The sequence below is a fragment of the Entelurus aequoreus genome, linkage group LG14, assembly GCF_033978785.1.
Source record: "Entelurus aequoreus isolate RoL-2023_Sb linkage group LG14, RoL_Eaeq_v1.1, whole genome shotgun sequence".
Lineage (NCBI taxonomy): Eukaryota > Metazoa > Chordata > Actinopteri > Syngnathiformes > Syngnathidae > Entelurus > Entelurus aequoreus.
Window position 1 is genome coordinate 45,991,486 of NC_084744.1, and position 25,015 is coordinate 46,016,500.

Consider the following 25,015-nt stretch of genomic DNA (forward strand, 5'->3'; position numbering starts at 1 on the left):
AAAGTGCAACCCCTACTCCCCTTTTAAGGGAACGGGCAATATGTGCACTCGTATAGTTAGGAGGAGATGCCTCAGCAGCAAGCGTCAGCAGACTTTTCCGCAACAATTTAGCTCGGATGAGCTATCGTAATGTAATGAAGATAAGATTGTTTCGCTAGCACCGTTTAACATTAGCTAATATGCTAACACCTCTTGCAAGTGTTTGTGTCAATTAACGGAAATGTCACCATGGAGTTATTGAGTCCGTTTAGCTGATTGGAGAGCTAGCTTTGGCAGCTAGTGTGTCCATGACGATGACTTCTGTTTTATTTGATCCCTCATTTTACTGCCGTGTTAAAGGCACCGTTTGGAAACAATATCAAAACAGTATCTAAATAATAAAATAAAAAAAATCTCTTAGTGTAAATAATTCATTTCACAACGTATATATATCTGCAGGTTATAGTGTGGTGCGGCTAATATATTGAAAACACTTTTTTCCTCTAAAATTTAGTGGGTGCAGCTTATATACCAGTGCACTCTATAGTCCGGAACATACAGTAATGCGAATCACATGAGTTTTCTTGTTATTTTTGACAGCATTTGCCAAAATACAACCATACCCGTATAAGTGATACTTTTCTAAATGTCTGATCTTCTTTAATGTTTCAGTCTGTCGTATAGATTTATGGTGCTGACATTCCCTCCATGCACCCACAGAGAATGCATCCTCCAACCAATTCCACTTTATAACAGCTTCAAACTTAGGCTATGTCTACACTAAGCCGGATACCGCCTTAAACGAATAATTATTTAGCCTAAACCCTGTTTCAGTCACACTAAACCATCGTTTAAGGTCCCCCTTCTTGGATAATTTTTTACACGGGTAAGTGCGCCGTGTATTTCTTGAATCTCCGGCTTTTAGCTTTGTATGGACTCATTGATCGTTTACAAACTGAGTTCGGAGAGGAAGTGAGCCAGAAAGGCCGCGCCCCACAAAGGAAGTGACGTCAGAAAGAACGCGCCACAGCCAGCTTCATAATAAAGCGGTTTCGTAACTCGGAGCTAACCACTGGAAATATGGAGGCGAGACATCCAGACATGCCCGTGTTTCTCCTTCCATCTGTACAGACGCTTGTGAAAATCACACATGAATACCTTAAGAGAAAGCGATTGCAGCTATTTGGGATACAACACTTCTCAGACGGCAAAATAACTTTCCAATGTCCGGGTGAGCTGTGATTCTACTTACCGAAAAACTTTGTCCATTTGTCGAAGGAGAGTCAACGAGAATGCGGGCTCTCATGGATGTGATTTAAAAAAGTAGCGTATACTTTGTATTACCTGTTTGACCAGGGAAGACTACGGAAAATGGCGAATGCTTTTGGACTGGCAAAGCAGACTGTATCAGTTATTGTCCGCTATGTATGTCGCGGACTCAACGTCTAGGTCCAGAGTATATAAAGTCACCAAAAAGAAATGGACAATGAAGGTGAAGGTAAAAGAGTGAGGAGTGTCCTGACCAGATATCTAGATCCCTAGATTGATTGATGTAAAATGTTCTTTGTCACATTGTGTACTTTTACGTGTTTATTAAGGATTTGATTAATTTATGATGGCTCAGATGTGATTTACTACAATAGGGCTCCACAGCACACTGGATTCCAGTTAATTGAAATACCAGAACACTGGATATTGTTCAGATAAGTTAAATTTAAAACTTTGCACACAAAGCAACACAGGAGGTGACTATGACGTGCGCATTTTCCAAGCATACGTTTTAGGTCACGTTGCGCCGGCGGACGGAGGGGCGAGGGGGTCTTAAACGGTGGCATTGTTGTGTGTGGACACGGATAAGGTTAGGTGGGATTTACCCTGGATAACCTTAGTGTAAACGGGGCCTTAGAGGAGCCTTAAAAAGTTGACTTAATAGAGATCCCAATGTAAAAAAAAAAAAAACCACACATGTTCCAGTTGATCAGCGAGACTGACACTCCTGCGGGTGTCTATTGATATGTAGCAGGCTTCATCCTGACAGAATAATATGGATCTTCTGGGTTTCCGATACACAACAAAGCCCAGATAATCAGCTGTGACAGCAGGAGTTGAGGGATCTAAGGAAGTGTGTTTGATTGTAAAACAAGTCCTGACAGATTCTGACAAGAACATTAGCCGCTTGCCTCTGGTGTTCACTTTTATACTCTCAAGCATTTTAATCTGCCCCTTAGTGTCAGTCCTCCCCAGAATTAACTTTACTCACTCATTGATATTCAAGAGCAGACTAGTGACTGAGCGATACTAATCTACTGGCGTTTGATGACATGATAGAACACCCATTTTCTTTTTAATTGACTTTTGTTCCTGTTATATTGATTCATGGCACAACACTCGGATGAGCTAAAGGTTACGATATTAGAAAACATATCTTTGCAGTCCAGCAAAGTAATATCTTGGCTTTTGCTTAATGGCTGATAACAGACAAATGTCATGTCATTTCAATTTATTATTAAAAAGGTGAATATTACAATCATTACTTTGTCAAAGTTCACTTGAATGATATGCTTTAACAAAGAATTTAACAGCAACTAAAAGACAAAAAAAGATATCCACTTCACTCAGTGGAATACTGATGCTTCATAATGTAGTTATGAATAGGCCCACTCATGCTGATTATTGGGTGGATTATAAGCGATAGCATGGACAACATTTTTGGGCCCACTTCAGACTCTTTTAACAAGCAATTGTGTACTCAAGGAGAAAATGGTCTATTTAATGCTTTCACCAATCCTGGAAATATAAGCAAGGCTCACTTTTTGGGTAGAAAAATCCTTGCAGAAGATGAGAAATTGTGTTCAAAGAGTGTTCAAAGGAAAAACATGGAAATGAAATCATTTTTAGAAGTTTGTTGAAGAATTTATGTTTATATAATGTAATGTGTAAACTTTTAAGTTGAGGCCTCACTTTAATATGCCATCGATACACTGAAACATTGAAGTTAAGAAATATAACCAGGTTGACTGGTGCAGAACCAACAAACTGGTCCTGAACGTCGACAAGACCAAGGAGATCATCGTCGACTTCAGGAAGCATCAGTCCAGCCACACTCCACTCTACATCAACGGCACAGCAGTGGAGATCGTAAGCAGCACCAACTTCCTGGGGGTGCAGATAACTGACAATATGACCTGGTCCCTACATACCGGAGCTCTTGGAAATATAGCTCAGCAGCGCATGCATTTCATGCGTCGGATGAAAAGAGCACAGCTCCCTCCCCCCATTCTCAACACATTCTACAGAGGCACTATAGAGAGCCTACTGACCAACTGCATCTCTGTATGGACTGGAAGTCTCTGCAGAGAGTGGTGAGGACGGCGGAAAAGATAATCAGGACTCTTCTTCCTCCAATCCGGGAAATCGCAAAAAGCCGCTGCCTGACCAGGGCTCAGAAAATTAAAATAATTCCCTCAATTCCCCCCCAAAAATGGATTAACTCGCTGGAATATAAAGAGAATATAACATACATCAATAAACATGGATGCATATGCAAAAGTACAATATATTTATCTGTACAGTAATCTATTTATTTATATCTGCACCTTATTGCTCTTTTATCCTGCACTACAACGAGCTAATGCAATGAAATGTTGTTGTTATCTGTACTGTAAAGTTCAAATTTGAATGACAGTAAAAGGAAGTCTCTCTCATAATATATATTGTGTACAGTCTTTTACTTGGCACTGGGGATGTTTGATCAGGGTTTTTTGCTGCTGATTCCAATACGATCATCCATGAGTGAGATTGGCCGATACCAATCACATGTATTAACTGTACATTTTTCAATTAATTGTGAGTGATATTGGCGGTTTAATAATATCAACACAATATTTAAACAAATTCCTTATTCTCTTTTATTTCATACATGCATTAGATCATCCATCCATCCATCCATTTTCTACCGCTTATTCCCTTCGGGGTCGCGGGGGGCGCTGGAACCTCTCTCAGCTGCATTCGGGCGGAAGGCGGGGTACACCCTGGAAAAGTCGCCACCTCATCACAGGGCCAACACAGATAGACAGACAACATTCACACTCACATTCACACACTAGGGACCATTTAGTGTTGCCAATCAACCTATCCCCAGGTGCATATCTTTGGAGGTGGGAGGAAGCCGGAGTACCTGGAGGGAACTCACGCAGTCACGGGGAGAACATGCAAACTCCACACAGAAAGATCCCGAGCCCGGGATTGAGCTCAGGACTACTCAGGAACTTCGTATTGTGAGGCACATGCACTGACCCCTGTTCCACCGTGCTGCCTGTATTAGATCAAAACAAAGTCAATAGTATGCATAAATAGACAGAAGCAAAAACCATTTATTTGTGTGTATATATATATATATACACTACCGTTCAAAAGTTTGGGGTCACATTGAAATGTCCTTATTTTTGAAGGAAAAGCACTGTACTTTTCAATGAAGATAACTTTAAACTAGTCTTAACTTTAAAGAAATACACTCTATACATTGCTAATGTGGTAAATGACTATTCTAGCTGCAAATGTCTGGTTTTTGGTGCAATATCTACATAGGTGTATAGAGGCCCATTTCCAGCAACTATCACTCCAGTGTTCTAATGGTACAATGTGTTTGCTCATTGGCTCAGAAGGCTAATTGATGATTAGAAAACCCTTGTGCAATCATGTTCACACATCTGAAAACAGTTTAGCTCGTTACAGAAGCTACAAAACTGACCTTCCTTTGAGCAGATTGAGTTTCTGGAGCATCACATTTGTGGGGTCAATTAAACGCTCAAAATTAAAATGGCCAGAAAAAGAGAACTTACTTGTCTGGCGGGTGTCAGCGCCTCAGGCTACTGCAGTCGGGCTGTGTTTCTGAGGCCCCTGGGTCCCACGGTCCACTCCTTTCCGATGCCCGTCTTGGTTGGGGCCTGCTGGGTCTAGTCCCCGCGTCTATCGCGGCAGCTCGGTGCGCTGCAGAGTATTCCGCAGTGCTGCAAGTCGGCCAGCTGCTGGGTTAGTGACCCTGTGTGTCAGCGTGTCTGTGATCTTCTTTTTTCTTTCTCTTCCCTCAGGGGGAGGATCTGCCAAGGCAGTTGCTGGATGTTCCATCTCCATCGTTGGGGTCCCTGCAGGTGGGGTGGGTGGGTCCTGTGGCCCCGGGCTGGGCGGTCCTGCGGTGGCTAACTTGGGTGGGGCGTCCCGTCTTTCTGCCCGCGTGGGGTGGGCAGACAGCTGGCCTGGGTGCTGGCTGTTCCCTGCTTCTCCCGTGCCTTGTCCTCTGCTTTGTGCGTCCCTTTATGCCGCTGGCCCTGCTGAGCGGCACGTTGTAGTTCCTGTCACTGTTATACAATTATACGTCCATATATACACACGTGTATATTCATTCATTAATGCATACATAGGCGCACACATTGGTACTTACCCACATACATAGGTACCTACACTCCCACATACATACACAAATACAGTACATTCATACACACTCACGGTGCATACATCTACATGCACATTCACTGTACAAACATACATACAGTATACACATACTGTCATCATCATCGGCGGTCACTCGTGGTCGAGTATGACTGTCCTCTTTCCTGGTCCTTGTGGGTCTACAGGTGGGCGTAGAGGCCGATTCTGGACCCGATTATTCTGGGGCAATGTGGACAAGGGAATGTAGTGGTGGTGGGCTTGGGTTGGGCCTGCTTGGTGGATGCTTGCTCCTTTCTTAGTCTGCGCTTGTCTTGTGCAGCATGGCGGAGGACACATACTGTACATATACAAGCACATATGCACACATACAGTCATGCATATAATCACGTTTCATTTAACATATCTTAACGTTTTTCCCCCAGGGGAAACTGGGTAAGACACGGTACACTGACAAAGCTTAACGTATTGTTACTATAACAATCTACAAGGTTATTACAGTTCACTTCTCTTTCGTCCCCTCTATTTATCTGCTTTCTTTTGTATTTCAAGTTATCATTACATATATGTATTGTTTTTTTTTTTAAACAATTGTATTGTTGATAATAGAGGTAATTATTGTCATTATTCATTACAAATAGTGCTGTTTCTATTGGTATTTGTATTACTCCATTTGTCGTGCAATGATGCTCATTGTCATTTCTGTATTATTAATATTTATTTCACTAACTGTTTCTTTGCTATCACTTTTACTATCATATTTGTACATATCCTATGTGTTGTTGTTGTTCTATTATTATTGTTGTTGTTGTTATTGTTGTGTTTGCTGTTGTCTCTCTGTCTTATCCCCCTCTTGTCCCCACAATTTTGCCCCTCTGTCTTCCTTTTTTTTCTCTTTCTATCCCCTCCCGCTCCGGTCCGGCTGCGCCAAACTTTGATACAAATCCATTGGATAAAGTCAAATAAAAATAAGGCAACAAGAGAAGTATTCCACACTTCTCTTTTGTAAGGTAAATGTCTGTATAGCAAATATAGGCATCTACATCAACAATATTATTTGCCTGAGTAGCTGGACAGGACAAAAAAAAAAATATATATATATATATATCTATATATATATATATATATATATATATATATATATATATATATATATATATATATATATATATATATATATATATATATATATATCTATATATATATATATATATATATATATATATATATATATATATCGCCCACAATTTCATTGATGGCCATATCTTTTCCATTTTGAGTCAGTATTTGCGTCAACGACTTTAATATTGAAGTTCCATTTCTGTACTGTAGACATGTGGCTGCCTGTGTGACAAAAGAATACGAGGCAGCAGAGATGTCCTTGGCGATAAAGGGGTAGTGTATTCTGGCAGAGCAAATGTTGATTCAGGTCGGTCGGGATGAACGCTCCACTTTTGTGGCTGCAGCAATTCTGCTATTCTGATTGGGTTTGCTTTCAAGATTCACAGGACAAGGTTAAAGACACACATTGACTAAGCTGTTGGTGCTTCTTTCACAGCCTTGATTTTTATCTCCGTAAGGCCTACAAGGCCTTGCTTTAAAAAAAAATTGTATGTGGCAGAGAGAAAAGGAGTGCATTTTGAATTATGAACCGCAGCACTGATTTCACAAGGTATGATCAAAACAATAAAAGTGCCAGAGGAACAGTTTTCCTGGCAGTGACACTGCCTTTTCATTGGCGCAGAAGTCCTTATCTGACATACTTTTGGCCCTGATTTAGAAACATATTTTGCATACATTTGCAGCATTCTGCATATGTTGTCAGTGAGGCAAAAACAATGATAATGTATTTTACTCATATACCTGACAGAGGATTGTGTTCTTGTTATCTGCTGGAACACATGTTCAGGATCAGTGTGGAGTGGATACTGTGGACCATCATATTTTATCCTTTCTGGAAATGTTTATGCTCTTTGATCTCAGTACAATTGGATGCACACTAAGGCTATGTCTACACTCAGTCGTTTAACCCCTTAAACGAATACTTATTTAGCCTAAGCCCCGTTTCAGCCACACTAAACCATTGTTTAAGGTCCCCCTCCTCGGACAAAGCTTTACACGGGTAAGTCAGCCGTGTAATTCTTGAATCTCCGGCACTTAGCTTTGTATGGACTCATTGATCCTTTACAAAGTTAATTCGGAAAGGAAGTGACTCCAGAAAGACCTCGCCCGCACAGGAAGTGACGTCAGAAAGAACACAGCCAGCTTCATAATAAAGCGGTTTCGGTAGCTCGGAGCTAAAGAATAGAATAGAATGGACTTTAGTGTCATTATATTTGCATATAATGAGATGAAGGACTCCAATTTAAGGTGCGGTATAGTGTAAACAAATATGGAATAAACATAAATCACACAAGTAGTAATAAAGATAAAAAATAAGAATTGAAATAAACAGACTACTATCCAAAAAAAAACAATAAGCAATCCTGTACAATATACAAAACAATATACAAAACAATATACAAAACAAAACAAGAGTACCAGAGTAATAGAGTAACAATAACAATCAGTGTCGAACGTATTGCACTAGAAGGGTAATATTGCACAGTAGGGTATTAGGGTAGGCTATTGTATAGGGGTGAATTATTTATTACAAGTTTGAGTTCAAGATGGTGACAGCTCTGTGAAAGAAGCTGTCTTTGAGCCTGTTTGTTCTGGCTCTGATGCACCTGTAGCGCCTGCTCGATGGTAGCCGGTCGAACAGGTGGAAGCCAGGGTGTGTGCTGTCCTTGGTGATGCTTTTTGCTCTGTTGAGGCAGCTGGAGTTGTGTAAATCCTTCAGGTAGAGGAGGGGGCAGCCGATGATTTTTTGTGCAGAGTTCACTGGAAATATTAAGGTGAGTCATCCAGACATGCCCGTGTTTCTCCTTCTTCTACGTGTACAGACACTTGTGGATAATCAAACATGAATACCTTAAGAGAAAGCGATTGCAGCTATTTGGGATACAACACTTCTCAGACGGCAAGAGAACTTTCCAATGTCCGGCCGGGTCAGCTGTGATTCTACTGCGCGAAAAACTTTGTCCATTTGTCGAAGGAGAGACAACGAGAATGCGAGCTCCCGTGGATGTGATAAAAAAAGGTAGCGTGTGCTTTGTATTACCTGGCCGTCGAGGGAAGACTACGGAAAACGGCGAATGCATTTGGACTGGCAAAGCAGACTATCAGTTATTGTCCGCCATGTATGTCGCAGACTCAACGTCTAGGTCCAGAGTATATAAAGTCACCAAAAACGAATGGACAATGAAGTTGAAGACAAAAGAGTGAGGAGTGTCCTGACCAGATATCTAGAGATCCCTAGATTGATTAATGTTAAATGTTTTTTTATCACATTGTTTATGTGTCTAATAAAGATTTGATTAATTTATGATGGCTCAGGTGTGATTCACTACAATAGGGCCCCACAGCACACTGGATTCCAGTTAATTGAAATACCACAACACTGGATATTGTTCAGATAAGTTAAACTTAAGAACATGCGCACAAAGCAACACTAGAGGTGACTATGACGTGCATATTTTCCGCGCATACGTATTAGGTCGCGTTGCGCCGGCGGACGGCGGACGGAGGGGGTCTTAAACGGTGGCATTGTTGTGTGTGGACACGGATAAGGTTAGGTGTGATTTACCCTGGAAAACGGGGCCTAAATACAGTGGTGTGCCGTCAGGGCCAGCAAGGCCTTCTCTGTTGGCCTGCCATAAATCATGATCATAAATTAATAAAAGTTAGTTTTATTTTTAATTTAATTTTTATAAATAAATAAAAGTATTCATCATATTCTCTTCATGTCATATTAGGCTCCAGTGTTGCTGTTTTTAAGTTAGAGATTTTATCCAATCCGAATTTAGCTAGCTTGTTGCCAGTGCTGTGAGAATTCTGCCAGAGGCCTTCTGAACCAACATTAGCGGCGATTGTGCAGTTTAACGAACGGAGGACATTCAGTTAACAGACAGTTGCGTTAGCCGATCAGATCACGAGTTGTTGACAGTAGCCCATCTAGGTGGCCTTACGTTGAACCTGACTGGGATTGGATACTCACTTGTCACTCCCAAATATACAATTACAAGTTGTGATTTACGAAAGCAGAAAGTGGCACCGGAGCCATACCCGGCCAGCGGAGAAATCAGCGGTACTACCTTTTTTAATCAACAAAGAAGCAGAGCAAAACGTTGATTAGGTGGCACATATATACTTGCAAGGGCATTTTCAAGAAGGATATTTCAAGAGAAACTCGATCTTGTGAGATGGGGTCGGCCGACCCCGGAAACTAGTTAAGCTGGTTTGGCGGTGAAATTGTTTGGCTTCCACTTCCACTCGAATCAAGCAACTACGAACGGTACCAATGGCTTATACGACATTAAATGACCGTTACAAATTGTGAGTTCAAATATATTTTTTCACATTCAATATGTGTTTTGCAATTATTATTTTTTCGACAGTACCACGTTTGATGCGGGTTTATTGATTTTTAAATGTGCCCGTTTTGTACACCAGTGACAAAATTGAGGTGATTCAATGCACAGCAGTGCACAAGTGTGTTTCTGTATAGTATTTTTCAAGCCGTGGACATGTGGCGACATAAATGATTGTATTTTGAGGGGTTATTATTGAAGTCTGACTAAGTAAGACATCACTGAAGGCCTAGGTGGGAAATACACGGCCCGCCACTGACTAAATTTGATGAGAAAATGAAAAATGACGATGCTATACATGAAAGGTGAGACATTTTGCTCAAAATGCACCTCTGTTGTGTTGCCTGTGCTAACATATCTTGGACAAATAAACCCAATGGTGGCGTTGTTTTTAAACAGATTGACGTTAAAAAAATTCACATAGTGCACTGCAAAACACCCACTGCAACTCTAGGGTGTGCAATTTTAAAGGAACTGACGCCATCAACCAAATTACTTTGCACGGGTGGAACTTATCGACTAATCATTAGTCGTTAACAATTTGTCTCGTGATCATAAAACCTTCTGTATTTCATGTATGCTGGCATGTATTTGAATGCATTTTTGAGCACAACCCATAGAGCACAGGTATCAAACTTAAGGCCGGGGCCCAGATCTGGCCCGTCACGTCATTTAATGTGGCCTTTAAAATTATTTTAAGTTGCCCGACACGTCATCTCAGTGGCTTGCCACATTCTTCAAAGAGGCCCGCCACATCATATATGTGGTTTGCCTTTTAATTTTACATGGCCTGCAAAAATAATAAAGCACTTTCTGTCTGTCATGATCCGTGGTCTGGATCATGTTTTGTGTTATCGGTTTGTTTTGGACTCCTTTTAGTTCCTGTTCATGCACCTCCTGAGTTTAGTCACCATGGTTACTTATGATTTTCACCTGCCTCTGTTGTTTGGGACACTCACCTGTTTGTAATCAAGAGACACTATTTAAGCATGCCTTTCTGATCACTCGTCCTGGCTTCTTTGTTTGCACCACGCAACAAGTTACGTTAGTTATTCCTGTGATTCCTGTTTCGTGTTCTTGCGCTAAGCTTCACCATAGCTTCCCATGCTATCGGCCCACTTTTCTGTTTATTCTTGTTTTTGTCTGCGTGTATCGACGGTGTATGATTTATGATTAATAAATCATCTCCTACCTTCACGTTTTTGTCCGGAGTTTGTCCGTTTTGCATCTGGAGGAAGGACCCCGCATAAAGATGCGACCCCCACGTGACAGAAAGAAGCCAGCTCACAGTTCCTCCTCAACGGGCATCGAGGAGATGGACACAGGTACGTGGATGTTATGGAAGGTGATGGAGACGAAGACGCTCCGCTATTCCCCCGAAGACGCCGCCACACAGCAGTAATGGACGCGCCAGCGAAGACGGAAGCCGTCCAAAAGGGCTTCGCTTCGCTGTCAGGACGCGCCGCTCCCTGAGACTCTTCCTCCGGAACACAGCACGCCACAACCCGTCTCGATTGCGCCAATGTACGGCAACCCCATCCATTATTTCCCCAAACAGTTCACAGACTGGGCTAAAAGCCAAACACATACACATACTACACATATACATTCACTGTACAAACACACACATACATATACTGTACATATACATCAGTGGAGGCTCCTCCATAGAGGTGGAGGAGGCCTGGCCTCCCCAATAATTTGAGAGAAGAGAGAGATTTAAAAAAAACAATAAATATATTTATTTTATTTATTTATTTTAACAAAAAACATATTTTTTATTTTTTATATTCATATTATTTTAGTTTTGTTCATAAATCTAAATGTTCCCATGGCTAAAACCCAATATTGCAATTGTAAAGCAACAGGCCAGATTTCCCTATCAGTTTGTATTAAGGGAGGCCAGGCCTCCCCTAGGAAATTAGCTTCTCATAGAAGTCAATGTAATGCATGCTTTTTCATGCCAATATGTGATTGGCCAGATCACTGAAAATGGGTGGGCAACGGAGGCCTGGCCTCACCATGCATTGTGTCCAGGGCTGAAAGATTGACATTTTGTTCGTCCAATCACATGCTACTGGTTCATTTGGAATCAATCCTTTCCTTTCCTAATCAACACAGAAGCCATTTTAAGAATTCGCCAGCCACTTCAGTCAAACAAACACTCGCCATAGTGGCTACGAGTGTCCTATCAACTTGTGCTTTTCAGGAAATTTAGAGAACACCCCTGGCTATCATCCGTGAAGTTTATAGCTCATATAGCCAAATACTTTTGCTTAAAACGACCTCGGAAATCGGCGAGATTCTGGCGCAATTTGAGATCTTGGGCTGGAGATGTCCTGTATTTCTCAGTAAATGAAGCCAGCACCAACCTGTGGAGTGGAGTCCAGGAGAGAGCATGCCGCCCCTCAGCTAAACCAGATGTGAGTTGAACTAATTAGATGTCTCTACCAGTGTTACACCACTAGTTCTCAGTAGTAATAACACTCCATTTTGTCTGTGTTTCTCAGCAGATAAAGCCAACTGGAACCATATTTTTACATATTTTATATTAAATATATTGAATAAAACTACATATGATAAAGAAAGTGTTATCTTATCTTTTTTATATGCTAAACTTGATTAAATTGGTGATTACATGTTGAAGCTGTAGAAGAATGAAAAATGTAAGCTAAACAAAATTGTTTTTAACTACATAATTAAAATTCCTGCCTTTTACACATGTTCACTTGGCGTTTATATAACATCCAAATGTCATTTCTCAGCTTAATTATCAGGCAGGCTCATAGACTTACAGCAATGTAATTTCTTCAGGAAGGCACAAGGCTAAGCTCTGCACAATGAATTGCATCAGCAAGAACTTTCTGACTGTAGCTTACACTCCAAATAGTATGCCTTTGGCCAGCACAAAGACAGATAAGAGAACAGGGAACATTCCATCGCGAGTGAAGTGAGCAAGCGGAAAAAAATGGCCTCCTCAATTCTGGAAGTCACCAGCCTCCACTGATATACATTCACTGTACAAACACACATATACACATACTGTACATATACATTCACTGTTCAAACTCACATACTGTATACACATACTGTACATATACATTCGCTGTACAAGCACACATATACACATACTGTACATATACAAGTACATATGCACACATACACTCATGCACATAATCACGTTTCATCAAACATATATTAACATTGTTGCCCTAGGGTAAACTGGGTATAACACATGGCACACTGACAAAGCTTAACCTATTGTTACTATAACAATCTACAAGGTTAATGTAGGTTGCTTCTCTTTCTTCCCCTCCATTTTTCTGCATTCTTTCGTATCTCAAGTTATCATTACGTATATGTATTGTTGCATTTGAACAATTGTATTGTTGATAATAAAGGTAAATGATTGGTATTGTTTATTATCAATAGCACTATTTCTATTGGTATTCATATTGCTCCACTTTTAGTGTAATAATGCTCATTGTCATTTCTGTATTTTTATTTTCGCTAACTGCTTATTTGCTATTACTTTTACCATCATATTTGTACATGTCGTATTTGCTGATGTTGCTCTGTTGTTGTTGTTGTGTTTGCTGTTGTTGTTTTTGTCTCTCTGTCTAATCCCCTTCTTGTCCCCACAATTCCCCCCTCTGTCTTCCTTTTTCTCTCTTTCTATCCCCTCCTGCTCCGGCCCGGCTGCACCAAATGATAATATAAATACATTTAATAAAGTCAAAATACAAGTAAGGCAACAAGAGAAGTATCCTACACTTCTCTTTTGTAAAGTAAATCTGAACAGCCGATATGGGCATCTACATCTGCTATTTAATTTGCCCGAGAAGCTGGTCAGGACATTATTAAAAAAAATTTAAAAAATTAGGCATAATAATGTGTTAATTCCACGGCTGTATATATCGGTTGATATCGGTATCGGTTGATACCGGTATCGGTAATTAAAGAGTTGGACAATATCGGAATATCGGATATCGGCAAAAAGCCATTATCGGACATCCCTAGTTAATATTACATGTTACTTTCCTGTGTAATTTTCACATGATTCAATTCTACAGAAGAATATTGTTATATTTTGTCTTCTATACTACGTATGTGCTTCTTGCCACCTCACTGTAGGCCTTGTAAGGTCAAGCATTTAAAACTCATTTGTATACTCCAGGCTTTAAATAGACCAGTTGATCTGCCGTCTTTTTTCTGCTCTGCCCCCCTCTCCTGCGTGGAGAGGTTATCAGGTGACCACAGATGAGCGTTAGCTGTTCAAAGTCAGGACCCAGGGTGGACCACTCCTCTGTGCACCAGTTGGGGACGTCTCTGCGCTGCTGATCTGTCTCCACTCAAGAAGACCCCACTGCTGGCCCCACTATGGACACTGTTAACGAGATCCACTCAACGCCCGGGTCGGGCCCCACATCTGCGGTCCCCTCCATGGTTTCTCATTGTTCCCATTGGGTTGAGTTTTTTCTTGCCCTGATGTGGGATCTGAGCCAAGGATGTCGTTGTGGCTTGTGCAGCCCTTTGAGACACTTGTGATTAAGGGCTATATAAATAAACTTTGATTGATTGATTGATGTCACCTTTAAAACGAAACAAAATCGATGCTAATCTACCCTTTGTTTTATTTCCCGCCCCCCCAAATATGAATCGATAAGAGAACCGTTAAGGAACCGAATCGTTAAGCAGAATCGAAAGTGGAATCGGAACCGGAAAAATCTTATCATTTCCCATCCCTATGTGTTGTTGTTCAGTCTGTTTGCTATAGTTTGCTTAAATCAATGCAAACGGAAATGTCTCTTATCGTTTCCTTATAATATTGTAAATCCTACATTCTTTATTTTTATACAAATGATTGTTGTGTTTGGATTAGGTGATATAAATCGATGCCATTGACAAGGTCACAAATGGCTGCTGTAGTTGTGACCCCCAAGATGCAGGAACTTCCGGATCTGCCTCCCAGGAGCTTTTTGGCCACGGAGACCAGCTGCTGGGTCTCTGCCACACCAGAGTCCGTTTGGAGAGACTGGAGGAGATGCGGATGAAGAGACAGGGCTGCGGAGCTGGCGCCGAGCGCCGGGACGGAATAGCTTCACAGTGTCTTGGCTGAATGAGCAGGTATCGGACACCTTGGTCTCCTTGGACGTATCCTCGCTCATCCATGCGGACTGGACACTGGCCGAGAGTTGGTGGGTGGCCGAGGGTGGAGTCGGCTCTCTCGGTTGCTTTGTTGGGTCTGCTCCTGTCTCTGGCCATGCTCCCCCCCACCCCAGCAGATAATGGTGTGGAAGACCGCAGAGGCCACCACAGTGTATATGTTTTTTTTGTTATTGTTTTACTTTTGTGGCTGTGTGTAGGTTGCATCAGCTCTGCTCCTTTAATGTCTTTAAAGGCCTACTGAAATGATTTTTTTTTTATTTAAACGGGGATAGCAGATCCATTCTATGTGTCATACTTGATCATTTCGCGATATTGCCATATTTTTGCTGAAAGGATTTAGTAGAGAACATCAATGATAAAGGTCGCAGATTTTGGTCGCTGATAAAAAAAAAAGCCTTGCCTATACGGGAAGTAGCGTGACGTCACCGGAGGAAGGACTCCTCACATTTTCCCATTGTTTACAATGCAGCGAGAGAGATTCGGACCGAGAAAGCGACGATTACCCCATTAATTTGAACGAGGATGAAAGATTCGTGGATGAGGAACGTTAGAGTGAAAGACTAGAGTGCAGTGCAGGACGTATCTTTTTTCGCTCTGACCGTAACTTAGGTACAAGTGTTGGATTCCACACTTTCTCCTTTTCTAATTGTGGATCACGGATTTGTATTTTAAATCACCTTGGATACTATATCCTCTTGAAAATGAGAGTCGAGAACGCAAAATGGACATTCACAGTGACTTTTATCTCCACGACAATCTTTAGCTACTGAGCTAACGTGATATCATCAGGCTCAAATGCAGATAGAAACAAAATAAATAAATCCCTGACTGGAAAGATAGACAGAAGATCAACAATACTATTAAACCATGGACATGTAAATACACGGTTAAAAACTCCCAGCTTGGCAAAGCTTAACAATGCTGTTGCTAACGACGCCATTGAAGCTAACTTAACAACGGGACCTCACAGAGCTATGATAAAAACATTAGCGCTCCACCTACGCCAGCCAGCCCTCATCTGCTCATCAACACCCGTGCTCACTTGCGTTCCAGCGATCGACGGAAGGACGAAGGACTTCACCCGATCATCGGGTGAATAGCGTCGGCTAGCGCGTGAATAGCGTCGGCTAGCGCGTCTGCTATCCAAGTCAAAGTCCTTCTGGTTGTGTTGCTACAGCCAGCCGCTAATACACCAATCCCACCTACAACTTTCTTCTTTGCAGTCTCCATTGTTCATTAAACAAATTGCAAAAGATTCACCAACACAAATGTCCAGAATACTGTGGAATTTTGAGATGAAAACAGAGATTTTTTGTATTGGATTCAATGGGGTACCTATACTTCCGTTTCAACGATTGACGTCACGCGCATACGTCATCATATATAGACGTTTTCAACCGGAAGTTTAGCGGGAAATTTAAAATTGCACTTAGTCGTATTGGCATGTGTTGCAATGTTAAGATTTCATCATTGATCTATAAACTATCAGACTGCGTGGTCGGTAGTAGTGGGTTTCAGTAGGCCTTTAATGTCCCTTGTGTTCCTTGATGTTTCCCTCTTACACACACGTTTATGTGTGCTATGGCTATGAGTTTTTTTTCCCCTTGGCCTTAGCGATCCTGTTCTGTCCCCCTGTAATGTTTGTCTGCTCTTGAATGGGATTGTGCTGAAAATCTCAATTTCCCCTCGGGAATTAATAAAGTATTTCTGATTCTGATTTATTTTCGTACAAATGATTGTTGTGACGCCAGGGGGGAAAAAAGTGATATGATGGATAATAATGCCTGACCATGAGTCAAGTGGACAAAAGCCGAGAAAATGTAGCTAGAATGAAAATTCGGGCAGTATGGAACTGAACGCTTTCAAACAGCAAAACCAGATGACCGCTGGCGGGACCCGAGAGCACTGTTGATTGACAGATGAAAAAATGGGACACCGAGAGCGGCTGTGTTACCTCGGTAACCAGCGCTCGGAATGCCAGCGAGTGGCCAACTGTCAACTGTAATCTGATTTTGAGGCATGTAATTGATCGGAACGGGTACAGCGTGCATATACCATGTAGTCAAGGAGCGCTAAACACTTTTGTTAGATCTTTATTCCTGAAAGGTATCATACAACGTTTCAATGCAGTTAGAGAGAACCAAATGTGGTGGGATGGGTTCAGTAAATAATGATGTGGTACAAGCTGTGGCTTTAAAAAGATGGTCTTCATATTATTGCTTTCATCACGGAGAGGAGAATGCACCTTCTAACTCTACCGAACACGTTTCTTTTAGTTTATGTCGATTTTTATTTTTTTTGTACAGTACTTGATCGACTGCCCCCAAACTTTTTTATTTCTAAGAAAATGCCCTGAAATGCTAAATATAATGAGAGAACCATATACAATAATTGCATTGTGCTTATCAAGTACAGGGACTGAGCCCTTTGGAAATGAAATAAACGGCTTTGTGTGTTTCAGGTCGGACGAAAGATCGTGTGACAAAATATTCAGTGTTTGCTCAAACAAACAAAGTGGTTAGATCGCACGCCGCAGAATTGCAGGGGCCTGATCTACTAAACATGCCCAAATCTGATAGTGCAGGCAACGTTGATTTACTAAATTTAGGATTGAGTCTCTTAAATGAGCAAAATAAGAATTGCAATCCATTTAGTGTGTCTGTCTTCATGTATATGGAAAATATTGCCCAAAATGCCCTAAATATTTGTTGGAGAAAATGCAAATACAATTATTTAGCACACACTGTTATTTATCTGCATGAGCTTTTTTTTTTTTCATCTTTGTTTAACAAGTTTGAAATGTTAGTGCAAACTGGCAGAAAGGGTTGCGAGAAAGGAGGTGATCTAACTCGAGGTCCGTTCGACATGTGCTTGTCAACATAAATGGGCATGTCAAAAAAAGTTGTATTCAGCAATATAATTTTCTAATTTTATAGCTGCTGGTCGACTTAATAGGTTGATTTAAAACGAATTAAGTTGGTGTCTGCTGGTGTTTTTTTGATGACATTTGCATTTTCGTATATATCAGGGGTGTCCAAAGTGCAGCCCGGGGACCATTTGCGGCCCGCAGCTAATTGTTTACCGGCCCGCCACACATTCTGGAAATACTATTCTGGAAATACTATTGTAAAAATAAAAAAGAACATTAAAAAAATTGGAATGAGGTGAAATCTAACGAGAAAAAGTTGCAATGTTGACACAAAAGCTGCCATGCAGGCTGTTTTTTTTTTCTTTTGTCTTTATTTTGCTTCTTTTGCCATTGCTCAAAAAAAAAAATAATGACAAAAAATCCATGTTATAATGAATTATTTTCAGGGCTCCAATTACTTCAAATATTTCACTTTAAAATGTTTTATGTAGTAAACGTTGCATATATTGTGTAGTAGCCATGTAAAAACATCAAAGTTTTCTTTGACAAAAGCGCATAAAACAAACAAAATAATAGTTCCAGCATAAAATCGACAGATATATCTGAAGTTGATCTTGTAACTTAAGTGTTGAAAGTAAAAGAAAAACCTAATAAAAATGTATCACTTTATGAGTGGGGCACTTTTTGGATCCCAAATATATTTAGTGATTTTTATTTATCTTTTCACTGTGATTACTCAAAAATATGAGATAATTAAAATCAATGGTGTCCTGCAATATTGATCTTTTGGGGCTCTAATTACTAAATACTGCATATTTCAGTTTTACTGTAAAAAAAACTAAGTTGTTTTTGACAGAAAAGCCATAAAACATTTATTTTTATTTTTATTACTTTATATCAACTTGAAGTTGATATAGAGATTTACTGTAAGCGTTAAATAATTAAAGAAAATAATAATCTGACGTATTTTTAAAATTTTAATGACTGAGACCCTTTATGGTCCCCGGAACCCCTAAAGGTAAAATATATTTAAAAAATCCATATATTTTGTTATGGTTTGAAAATGAAAAATATCAAAATGGCCCCCACATGCTTTAATTTTTCTGTGTGCGGCCCTCGGTGGAAAAAGTTTGGACACCCCTGGTATATATATATATATATATATATATATATATATATATATATATATATATATATATATATATATAAAATAAACTGTTGCAATATGCATTTTCTTTTGCACGCTCAAAAATGTGGGTTTTCTTGTTGATACACTGCCTGTAAAATGCCCAGTAAAAGTGGTGCATAAAGGTCTGCTGCATGTTTGAAAACAGCAGAATACCACAGGTAGGAGCGTGGTAATATTAATGTGCAGTAAATGAGTGTCTCCATGGTGGCTGCCGCAGTAAAAAAAAAACAAAAAAAAAACTATTTTAAATAAGGCGATCTGCGTCACTTTTGCAGTTGTTGTGAATTGTACACGCTGTCTTACTAGATCGCACGCAACACGCCCAGTAATAGTCAAGCAATTTTTTTTCACACGCTGTTTAGCGCCTGGCATTTGGATCTTAGTAGATCAGGCCCTAGGTTCCTGAAAGAGCATGAAAATGGAAACAAGGTAATATAGTTAAGGCTAAACATCGTTGTCTATTACCTTTTTGTATAGTCAATAAGAGGAGCATGCAATCACAACTTCACATTAAACAACCAAAGCAAGAAACTCAAAACAAATGAGTGCCACAAATTAGAATCATGTCGGTTTGTAATTATATGGCTTTGTGCAATTTTTTTTCCACTCACTCCATCAGAAGATTTACGAATGAAATTCATTTTTTTTGTTTTTCTTTTTGTTTTTTTTACTACAAACATCGGTTAATGTCATGCCGGGAATTATTGAGATTGGTTTCTACATGCGCTGTTTTCTTCTCACATGCCTGATTGTGCTAATTGTATACCGTCCCAACAAGAGCCTTCCATCCCTGCATGTACACTTACAGTCGTGGTCAAAAGTTTACATACACTTGTAAAGAACATAATGTCATGGCTGTCTTGAGTTTACAATCATTTTTACAATTCTTATTTTTTTTGTGTGCACATACTTGTTGGTCACAAAAAAACATTCATGAAGTTTGGTTCTTTTATGAATTTATTATGGGTCTACTGAAAATGTGAGCAAATCTGCTGGGTCAAAAGTATACATACAGCAATGTTAATATTTGCTTACATGTCCCTTGGCAAGTTTCACTGCAATAAGGCGCTTTTGGTAGCCATCCACAAGCTTATGGTTGAATTTTTGACCACTCCTCTTGACAATATTGGTGCAGTTCAGCTAAATGTGTTGGTTTTCTGACATGGACTTGTTTCTTCAGCATTGTCCACACGTTTAAGTCAGGACTTTGGGAAGGCCATTCTAAAACCTTCATTCTAGCCTGATTTAGCCATTCCTTTACCACTTTTGACGTGTGTTTGGGGTCATTGTCCTGTTGGAACACCCAACTGCGCCCAAGACCCAACCTGTTGATTTTAGGTTGTCCTGAAGAATTTGGAGGTAATCCTCCTTTTTCATTGTCCCATTTAACCTCTGTAAAGCACCAGTTCCATTGGCAGCAAAACAGGCCCAGAGCATAATACTACCACCACCATGCTTGATGGTAGGTATGGTGTTCCTGGGACTAAAAGCCTCACCTTTTCTTCTCCAAACATATTGCTGGGTATTGTGGCCAAACAGCTCCATTTTGGTTTCATCTGACATCACATGGACAAAGATAAGACCTTCTGGAGGAAAGTTGTGTGGTCAGATGAAACAAAACTTGGAAACTCAAGACAGCCATGACATAATGTTCTTCACAAGCGTATGTAAACTTTTGACCACGACTGTACACCCGGGACCCTGCTGGACATAAGCTGCTTGTGCACATCTTTTGATATAAGAGGAATATTTTTCAACTGGCAAAGTCAGGAGAGAACACGGTAAGGAGTTAAAAGAGCTTGCTCTATGTGAAGCGATCTGAATTCATCTTTCTAAGTTTGGGCGGTAGGTGTCCGTCCATCCTGCCCCCTGCCAGTCGCTGCAGCTTAGGAGGCAAGTCCGCCACCGACTTACTGATGGGCTCCGTGCTTATTTTGGAGACCTTCCCGCCGTGCCTATCGTCGGAGACCCCAGGGACCGAGCTGATTCGCTGCAGCTTCATGGGCAGGTCTCCAAAACTGTACGTCATCTCTGAGGTGGTGGAGCTCATCCTCAGGAGCTTCTTGGGCAGGCCGTCCCGCCCGGCGATCTTCTGGAGCTTGGCGGGCAGCTTGGTGGTGCTGTCATTGTCCTCCAGGGTCTCCAAGCAGTCCAGGGAGCTGTTCTTCTCCCCGCTGTTGCACAGCGACGGGGCCATGAGGGGCGAGGAGAGGAGAAGGGCCTCCTCCTGCTCCTTCACGCTGTAGGGAGGGGTGGGCACCTCGAAGGTGGCGTGGAACTGCGAGTAGTCCACCTTGAAGAAGCCTTCCTCCAAGGAGATCACCGGGAAGAAGCGGTGTCCCCACAGGACCTCGTCCTCGGTGTAGGACGTCCTCGCTTGGCAGGTCATCCCTGCAAGAAACACATGATGAAACGTCGCATTGCTTCGATAGATCGACTCTAGGCCTCGAACAATTACAGCAAATTATCCGCCATTGTGTTGCCACAACAGAGCGTAATGTTTGGAGATGATTAAACGCGGTGGTACTTTAATCACAGGCTTGGCACTCCTCCATTACAATCCACACTTTGGTTTTGGAGCGGCATTGTCATTTTCACCCAGCAGCACATCGCGGACACAGCTGCCAAAATAAAAGCTCATGATTGATTTCCACTTATTAAAGCGGATGTTTACGAGCTTTTGCAGGGTGACTCATAAAAAAAGGACAAGTTATCCCCAAAATTAGCACAAGGTTGTTTGGATTTCCTTCAGACATGAAGTAGAGGATCCATTAGTATAGTGTTTTTCAACCACTGAGATACAGTCTGGTGTGCCGTGGGAGATTATCTACTTTCACATATTTGGGTTAAAAATATTTTTTGCAAACCAGTAATTATAGTCTGCAAATGATGTGTTGTTGTTGAGTGTCTGTGCTGTCTAGAGCTCGGCAGAGTAACCGTGTAATACTCTTCCATATCAGTAGGTGGCAGCCGGTAGCTAATTGCTTTGTAGATGTCGGAAACAGCGGGAGGCAGTGTGCAGGTAAAAAGGTGTCTAATGCTTAAACCAAAAATAAACAAAAGGTGAGTGCCCCTAAGAAAAGGCATTGAAGCTTAGGGAAGGCTATGCAGAACGAAACTAAAACTGAACTGGCTACAAAGTAAAGAAAAACAGAATGCTGGACAACAGCAAAGACTTACTGTGGAGCAAAGACGGCATCCACAATGTACATCCGAACATGACATGACAATCAACAATGTCCCCACAAAGGAGGATAAAAACAACTGAAATATTCTTGATTGCTAAAACAAAGTAGATGTGAGAAATATCGCTGAAAGGAAGACATGAAACTGCTACAGGAAAATACCAAAAAAAAGAGAAAAAGCCACCAAAATAGGAGCGCAAGGCAAGAACTAAAACACTACACACAGGAAAACAGCAAAAAACTCAAAATAAGTCACAGCGTGATGTGACAGCTGGTGACAGTACACCTACTTTGAGACAAGAGCTATAGTGATGCATGGTTTATTATGGTTGACTTTTTACTGTCAACTGAGTTTCGTTTTTTTAATGATTTCAAAAAATGTGCCTTGGCTCAAAAAAGGTTGAAAAACACTGCATTAGTATACAGTATTTTATATAGGGGGACGGCGTGGCTCCGTTGGGAGAGTGGCCGTGCCAGCAACCTGAGGGTTCCTGGTTCGATCCCCACCTTCTACCAATCTCGTCACGTCCGTTGTGTCCTTGAGCAAGACACTTCACCCTTGCTCCTGATGGGCCGTGCATGGCAGCTCCCGCCATCAGTGTGTGAATGTGTGTGTGAATGGGTGAATGTGGAAATAGTGTCAAAGCGCTTTGAGTACCTTGAAGGTAGAAAAGCGCTATACGGGTATAACCCATTTACCATATGTCCTTGTATATTGCAGAGAATGTCAGGTGTTATTAGAGCGGCATTCATGCATTTAAAAAAATAATAATAATAAGATATGTGCCGTTGAAAATATTTGGCCCGCAATCCCTATCCGATTTGTTGGCCTCAGATCCGATCCACAGAACTTAAAATGTTTTAAAGCAAGTAACTACATTAAACACAATAATACATTTTTTTTTATAAAGCTTACATGACTAAATGACGATTTAGTCAGGTAACAATTCTGACAACTCTTCTCAACAAAAGAGGAGAAATAAAATCTTAGAGAAAAATGGAATTTAAAACATTTGTACGCCTGTACAACACTTTAGACCTTCAGCATATCAGTATGTGGAATTAAATGATGGAATGGATTAGGCAAAGAAATCAAACAATGTACTAATGTGATCCACTTCAAGAAACTCTTCACACTTAAAGTGTTTACAAAGTACAAAGAAGAAGAACCATGATAAACATTCTGAATTTATTTCATCCATCCATTCATTTTCTAGATAATCTTACTCATCTCACCATATGAAATATAACTTACCTCACCAATTATTATTTTTTTATTTGTATTGTTGTTACTTATGGAGTATATTGTGAATAAATTGAGAACAGGAAGTGAATAAAAGTCTCAGCAACTGCTATGTAAAGGAAAAGGGGTAGGATTAAATAAGCTCTGCTTCTTCCTGCTCCTTTTCGAACATGTTGAATAGAGAAACTGGAAATGGTGATGTATCATGTTGTATGCATGCATGTGTGATGTATCATGTTGTATGCATGCATGTGTGATGTATCATGTTGTATGCATGCATGTGTGACGTATCATATTGTATGCATGCATGTGTGACGTATCATGTTGTATGCATGCATGTGTGATGTATCATGTTGTATGCATGCATGTGTGATGTATCATGTTGTATGCATGCATGTGTGATGCATCATGTTGTATGTATGCATGTTCGAAATAAACACAAACTCAACTCAACGCAACTCAAATGTAGAATTTGCTGGTTGTTCTTAATCAGATGAAACATTACATTTCTGATATTGAATGCTGCATACAATTTTTAACAGAATAAATAAGTAAACAAAAGCAAAAAGTACCATTGGCTCCCATTTTAATCATTTGGGTTTTGCCCTCAAAGCTTTCCTGTATCCAGAGACTTACTCTTTGACTGTGTAAACAGTAACAAAAATGGTGCGGATGGCTCCTGTGATAGTGTTTGCTCACATGTGTCCTCTGTACTCTGCCATGCACTCATTGGTCCATATAGTTGTGTGTGTGTGTGCGTGTGTGTGTGTGCGTGTGTGTGTGTGTGTGTGTGTGTGTGTGTGTGTGCGTGTGTGTGTGTGTGTGTCCGTGCGGATATGGGTCACCGGGGTATTGTTTTTAACTTTGTAAAGCACTTTGCGTTGCATTTATTTTATGTATAAAAAGCGCTTTATGAATTGATTGATTGATTGATTGAGACTTTTATTAGTAGGTTGCACAGTGAAGTACATATTCCGTACAATTGACCACTAAATGGTAACACCCGAATAAGTTTTTCAACTTGTTTAAGTCGGGGTCCACTTAAATTGATTCATGATACAGATATATACTATCATATATACTATCATCATAATACAGTCATCACACAAGATAATCACATTGAATTATTTACATTATTTACAATCAGGAGTGTGGAGGGGGGGTGGGGGGGGGGGGTGGGATATGGACATCAAGTAGTGGACATAGAGAGAGAGAGAGAGAGAGAGAGAGAGAGAGAGAGAGAGAGATCAGAAGGCATAAGAAAAAGAATCTGCATTTGATTGTTTACATTTGATTATTAGCAATCCGGGGAGGGTGTTAGTTTAGGGTTCTAGCTGCCTGGAGGTGAACTTTTATAGCGGTTTTGAAGGAGGATAGAGATGCCCTTTCTTTTATACCTGTTGGGAGCGCATTCCACATTGATGTGGCATAGAAAGAGAATGAGTTAAGACCTTTGTTAGTTCG

General features: G+C 40.7%; 1 protein-coding gene across 1 annotated transcript in view; it reads right to left on the reverse strand.

Annotated features, from left to right (window-relative positions):
* Nucleotides 1-19,763: 19,763 nt before the first annotated feature.
* kcnj3a (potassium inwardly rectifying channel subfamily J member 3a) overlaps nt 19,764-25,015 on the reverse strand; it is an 88,017-nt gene continuing 82,765 nt past the window's right edge. The window contains exon 3 of the mRNA XM_062069982.1: nt 19,764-21,514. Coding sequence (XP_061925966.1) covers nt 20,928-21,514 — 587 coding nt within the window. The 3' untranslated portion in view covers nt 19,764-20,927. The remainder of the gene's footprint in view (nt 21,515-25,015) is intronic.